The sequence below is a fragment of the Ixodes scapularis genome, unplaced genomic scaffold (genome assembly GCF_016920785.2).
Source record: "Ixodes scapularis isolate PalLabHiFi unplaced genomic scaffold, ASM1692078v2 PGA_scaffold3__209_contigs__length_174095766, whole genome shotgun sequence".
NCBI classification, from domain to species: Eukaryota; Metazoa; Arthropoda; class Arachnida; order Ixodida; family Ixodidae; genus Ixodes; species Ixodes scapularis.
Genome location: NW_024609868.1, coordinates 31,783,046 through 31,789,562, shown reverse-complemented (window position 1 = coordinate 31,789,562; position 6,517 = coordinate 31,783,046). Strand labels below are relative to the sequence as shown.

The window sequence follows — 6,517 nt, the reverse complement described above, 5'->3', positions numbered from 1 at the left end:
ATGTCTGAACAAGCTCCATCGCTGGCGCCAGGGATCTCCGAGGGCGGGACACCCGGACCATCACATGCAAGTGCTCAGCAGCCAACTCAGAACGCCATAGCCATGTCACCAGTTGTCATGGCTACCAGTACTATAAAAATCCCAACCAAGCGACGATGCCCGGACTTTGATAAAGATCCACTATCCGACGACGACCGGACCTCCACCTACACCGTTCACGGCACAGTCGCCCCATCGGAGGGAGGCAGTCATGATCACATGCAAGACGTCGACCTGGACGATTACGAGAACCCTTTCACTGAAGTCCGATACAAGAAAAACCGCCCTGCAGGGATACCAGTAGTCTTCAAAACAGTCAACAGCGAAAAATCTTTCTGGCGCATCAATCCCAATGTTGTTGCCAACGAAGTGATTGGCATCGCCAAAGAGAAACTACTCTCGCACCGCATCAACAAGGATGGCAGCCTTGCTGTTAGCGTGGAATCTCTCCTAGCGGCAAACAGGCTTCTTGCTGTTACATCGCTTTGTACCATCGAGGTGACCACGAGTGTCCCCGAGTCGTACTCACGGAACCTCGGGAAAATCAAAGGAGTCCCTCTTGAATACTCGGACGGTGAGCTACTCGAATATTTAAAAGATTTCGGCGTCCTCTATGTTCAGCGCCAGATTGCTTACAGACGACAGGATGACGGCAAAGTCGAAGAACACAAGACTGAGAGTGTCATTCTTCGTTTCCGTCCGGATCGCCCAATGCCACAGCGCATTTTAATGGGTTTCACATCTCACCCTGTAGAGGAATACTTTGGCCCACCCATCCAATGCTTTCACTGTCAAAGATATGGGCACATTTCAAAATTCTGTCGTGGTCCACAACGTTGTAAAGTGTGCGCTGGGCCACACAATCACAAGGCGTGTACATCTTTGCAAGACCCAAAGTGTGCCAACTGTGAAGGTCCACATCCCTCAACGTTTGCTGGATGCCCATGCAAGAAGTCCGCGACAAACATGCACAAGAAGGAACTCGTGAACGGTAGGGATTACCGAGCAAAGAAACCGAACCCGAACCCAGACATTGTACGTTTTTCAAGGCCACCACCATCTGCAAATCCAAAGAAATCAACGAAGATAACGTACTCTGACGTCGTACAAGGGGCACCAAAAGAAGACAGGAGCAGATCAAAAGCAATGTTACAGCAAGACATTCCTCTGTCAAGAAATACCTCGGATCCTACGACACGGCCGCCGGTAGCAGCACCTCGTAGAGGAAAGAACAATGAACGCAACCCACCAGCTGCTGCAATTCCAGGTAGAATACCTCAGGAACAACAAAACGACCTTGGACAAGTTATTGTTCCCATGCTTTTTGCTGCGCTTAGAGCAATAATCAGAACGCTGCCCGGTTCTAGCGACCTTCCGGAAGTTAGGGCAATACTGGCCATGGAACCACTCATCAGGACAACATGCCCATTGGTGAGTGGATACCTTCATGGCTGAGGTCTATAAGCGCACATCTATCCTCCAGTGGAATGCCAACAGCTTGCAAGGAAAATTAGGGGACTTTCGACAATTTGTTGCACAATACTCTTTTCCCATTCTGGTAATATCAGAGGCGCGTGTAAATAATCAATTTCGACTTGCTAACTATGTTATGTACCAATCAAAGAGGCCAAAAGGAACAAGTCGATGCTTAGTCGGGGTGCGTAAAGAATTTGGCTCGATTCTGTTATTTACTTCAGATTCAAGCGCATTGGAGTATGTCGTCTGCAAAGTCAGTTATGGCACGACCTCACTTACTGTAGTAGGCGTATATATAGAACCGCAGAAGACTGTGACAAGAACAGAGTTCGAGGCATTATTCACAAGACTTGAACGTCCCTACGTTGTTTGCGGAGATTTTAACGCCCATCATACCCTATGGGGCGGATCCCACTGCGATCCTCGAGGAAGCCTTATAGAAAGATTGGTAGACCAGTATGATATGTGCATTCTGAATGACGGCTCTCCAACATACTTGAAAGGTGTAAACTATTCAAGTTGCCTTGACCTGACCTTGTGCTCCTCCGATCATTCACATGAGTTTGACTGGCGCACAGACTTGGACACGCGTGGCAGTGATCATTTTCCCATACTGATACACCATCCCCGGATTGTTGGTAATCGTGTTCCGCACCGGGTACACTTTACCAACTGGAAAATGTTCCGCTTTTTAAATGGCAAAGAGGTGGAAGAAATTCAGTCTCTCGAAGACTTTGAAAACATCATTAGCAGAAATTTTGAAAAGGCTACACGTAAGGTGCCCGTTCCAAAAGACCATGGTTGTGTGAATGGCGAATATGAAAGACTGCGGGCTATAAGACGCAAAGCTGAAAGAAGATATCGGAGATCTGGGAGAATTGAAGACTATCGTGAGGCTCAACACCTCCATACTCAAATGCGCCGACAGCTACAAAACCTGGCTAAGCGTCATTGGAGAAAGCTTTGTGCCAGATTTTCCCCTTTCACCCAAGTTAAGATGGTATGGAACATATTGCGTTCGCTTAGGTCCCCTGTTACGCAACAACGTCCATTTCGGGCACTGGCACTTTCACGAGGAACATCCGAAGTGATAGTGGCTGATGAGTTTTGTGTTTCTCTATCTCAACCAGGTGTGGCAATGTTATCGCCAGAATATTGTGCCTCTCGTGAAGCTGCACTGAAAGACGCTGCTCACGAAATTCATTCCCAACACTGGCAACTCGACTATAATTTCACCATTCATGAACTTAATGAGGCGTTACGAACGATTCGTAAGCATACAGCCCCTGGGCATGATCACATTCGTTATGAAGCACTTACAAATCTCGGGCCGGGAACACTGCGCAGCCTACTTGATATTTACAATGATGTGTGGAACAGAGAAACCTTCCCAGCTTCATGGAAACTAGCGAAGATAATTCCAATACTGAAGTCGGGAAAAACACCGAAAGAACTGGGATCATTTCGCCCAGTCAGTCTGACAAGCTGTGTAGGAAAAATCTTCGAAAAAATGATACAATCACGTCTACAATGGTGGATGGAAACAACCGATGTATTACCGGAACAATTAACCGGATTTCGACCTCGACGATGCACTATAGACTCAGTCTTAGATCTTGTAACAACTATTGAACATGAACGGGCATCCGGAAATATGACGATCGCTGTATTTCTAGATGTGCATCGCGCTTTTGACACCGTTAGTCACGAACATGTTCTCCGTGGACTTCTATGGCTTAAGATACGAGGCCGTATGATCCACTGTATACGCAACTTTCTCATGCACAGGAAGATATTTGTAAGCACGAGTGAGGGAAATAGCAAACAACATGAACTCCATCATGGTGTGCCACAAGGCAGCGTGTTAAGCCCCACTTTATTTAATGTAGTCATGGCAGAACTGCCAAGTAAACTTCCTTCACCACTGAATGTGTCCATCTACGCTGATGATATTTGTATATGGGTATCTGGGTCTTCTGAGACCAAACTACAAGAACAATTGCAGTATGGCCTTAATGACACATACAGTTATCTTCGTGAAAGGGGCATGGACATTTCAGTTAAAAAATCTGCATTTCTCCCATTTACTAGAAAGCACCTTAAGAATTTTAAATTGACACTTCAAGGACAACAAATTGAAAAGGTGAAGTGGCATCGTTTTCTTGGAGTTACGCTGGACTTCTCCCTCACATGGTCAAGACATATTAACATGCTAAAGGAAAAAATTAACAGAGTCATTAACGTTCTTAGATATGTGGCTGGTGCCAGATGGGGAGGCTCGACTGATGGACTACTGTAATTGCATACAGCTCTAGTACGCCAGACTATCGCATACTCCATTCCTGTTTTACATGGCCTCTCACCAACACTGGAAAAACGCTTGACATACATGATTGCGCGAAGTTTGCGCGTATGCCTTGGACTTCCCCGCGCAACATCTAGTGACCTCGTCATTGCTGAGGCCAAGGAACCTCCAATACCTGTTCTCCGGGAACAAGAAACATGCCGCCATTATCTTCGACTGACTTCACACTCACATGCCCGACCCTTGTGCCAAAAGATACTTCGACGGACGGAGTCTAGCTTTCACCGACTTCTCGTCGCACTACCCGTCGCAGCACCCCATCATGCGCATTCGCTTCCAAGTCTAATCAACCCTCCGTGGACAATTCCGCCACTGGAGATACAGACCGAAATTCCTGGTCTTGGATCAAAATCTTCGGTGGCCCCCCTGGTGGCGAAGACAATGTCCCTCTCCCATTTAGAGGCACGCTACAAAGACGACATTCATATTTACACAGACGGGTCAACATCTAACAAGGGGTCAACATCTGCTTACTCAATCCCGATGTTAGACACATTTAAATGTTTTCGATTGTCCCATCATACATGCTCGACGTCAGCGGAGTTACATGCAATACTTTCAGCATCATCATTCATTGAAGCATTCGGTACACCATCAAACTGGGTTATTCTAACGGACTCAAAAGCATCCCTAGAGTTATTACAAGGCATGCACCTTCGTACTTCCCAGGCGACCATTATATATCGGGTGCAACTCACGTTAGCACAAGCTCGACTCCACGGACATAACGTCAGGCTACAATGGATACCGAGCCACTGCCAAATCGCCGGAAATGAAGAGGCTGATCACCTGGCAGCTCAAGCTCACGATGGTGACGCAATGGAAGCGACATCCTTTACCCCTGGAGATGCAAAATTCATCCTTCGTCACTTACGCCATCTACGTTGTCGGAAGTGCTGGCTAAAGGACACTTCAGCAGAGACTCTCCTACCATATATCGACCCGGACTTTGAGCTTCCGCCGCACACCGGGATGAAAACAAAATACGACGCATTAATCCATCGACTCAGACTTGAAGTGGCCTTTACTAACAGCTTTTTATTTCGAATTAAACGCCGAGATTCGCCAAGATGTGACTGTGGAGAACCATATCAGGATGTACAACATATCCTCCTTGACTGTGAACGCTTTCAACATGAAAGGCGCCGGATGGAGATTCGCCTTCAAATATTAGATGATAGACCCCTGTCTCTGACCAAGTTGTTGGGGCCCTGGCCGACGCGTAAAAAACAAGACAGAGCAATGAATATCATTCATGACTTTCTAAAGGACACTAGAATCGTGTATGATTATTAAGTGCGAACGTGCGTCAATTTCAACGGGAATGACTATGTATGTAATTTAGCAAATCGGTGCACGACTCCCAAACGGTCGTCTCATTCGAAATTGTAATTAGATTTGTTTGTATGTTTTTTTTACGGTTTTACTTTATGTGTTTTATCTTTATTCTTTTCCTTTTATGTTCTTCCCTTTATTCATATATATTTTCTCTCTCTTTCTCGTTATGGAGTAGCCGGTGTCATTTAAAGAATACCAACATCTCCATAATAAAGAATTTATCTCTCTCACCGTGGCAGGCAAGCGAGCTGGATGCGAGATCGAAAAGCGGAGTCCTTCCCCTGACGTCACGATATACCTCACCCAGTCAGGGCGCGGCGACCGCAGCGACGCTTGTGTTCGCTCTCGGGGCTTCTATTTAGCGCTCTCAGGGCGGCGCCATTTTGTTAGACCGCAGCGCCCTCTCCTCATTTCCGGGAAGTTCAGCAGGTTCGGCTCGGCCAAACCCTCCTAAAAATAGGGAGTTGTAGTAGATCGTTTTCTCCTCCTATAGACCATTCCATTTAGCGCTCTCTGGGCGGCACCATTTTGTTCGAGAGCAGCGCCCTCTTCATACATTCAGGAAATTCAGCGGGTTCGGCGGGGTAAAACGAGAGAGAGGGCACGCGGCCGACTCCGCTAGCTGACGTCAAAACGGGAGGTTGCCATTCTCCATCTTTGGGCTGTATCGGCGGGCTCTACCGAACATCGATCTCTCGCTCGTGGCTGCCGTTATGAAGTGGTTCGTGCTCTTAGAATAGTTATGGCTACTCCAAGATCAGCCTAGAGCTCTCTGTTGTTCTACTTCGGTAAATGATCAACTGACATATCTTTTTTCCGTTACTTAAATAGCAGTTGAGTCAGCCGGCAGTATTACCCTCAACTACTGCGTGTATTGCGGCAGGAGAGCACGTTTTTGTTTATTATTTCAGACATCCACTCATGGTCGCTAAAGGCCTACACCAGTACGAACTTTGTATAGTAAAAAAGCTACAGTCACCGGATTCACTTTTCGCCGGAGAGACCGGCCAGTCTGACAGTTTTCCCTATATTTTTTTTTAATTATTTGCACGCAGATAACAGCGCAATTGGACTCAGTTAGTCTTTTTTATCTAGCATAGTAATACACAATAAGTGGCATACCAAAAGCTGCGCATCTGCGCTTGAAATTCCCAAAATGACGCGATTTTAAACAAAATTTGTACGCCAGCCGGATGCTAGGTACTGCGCACTCGGCGGAGCAGACGACATACGGGCGAAAGGGGGAGGTGACATTTTTTTCTCTTTATACCCTCTCTGCTATGACCCTAATGGAACGGT

The 6,517-nt window shown here is 46.7% G+C and overlaps 1 protein-coding gene across 1 annotated transcript; it reads left to right on the top strand.

The window, feature by feature from the left end:
• LOC121837166 lies at window positions 1-5,176 on the top strand. Its single transcript, XM_042292692.1, has 2 exons — window positions 1-613; window positions 4,134-5,176. The coding sequence occupies exons 1-2, from the start codon at window positions 1-3 to the stop codon at window positions 5,174-5,176; spliced, it is 1,656 nt and encodes a 551-aa protein (XP_042148626.1).
• The last annotated feature ends 1,341 nt before the right edge of the window (window positions 5,177-6,517 follow it).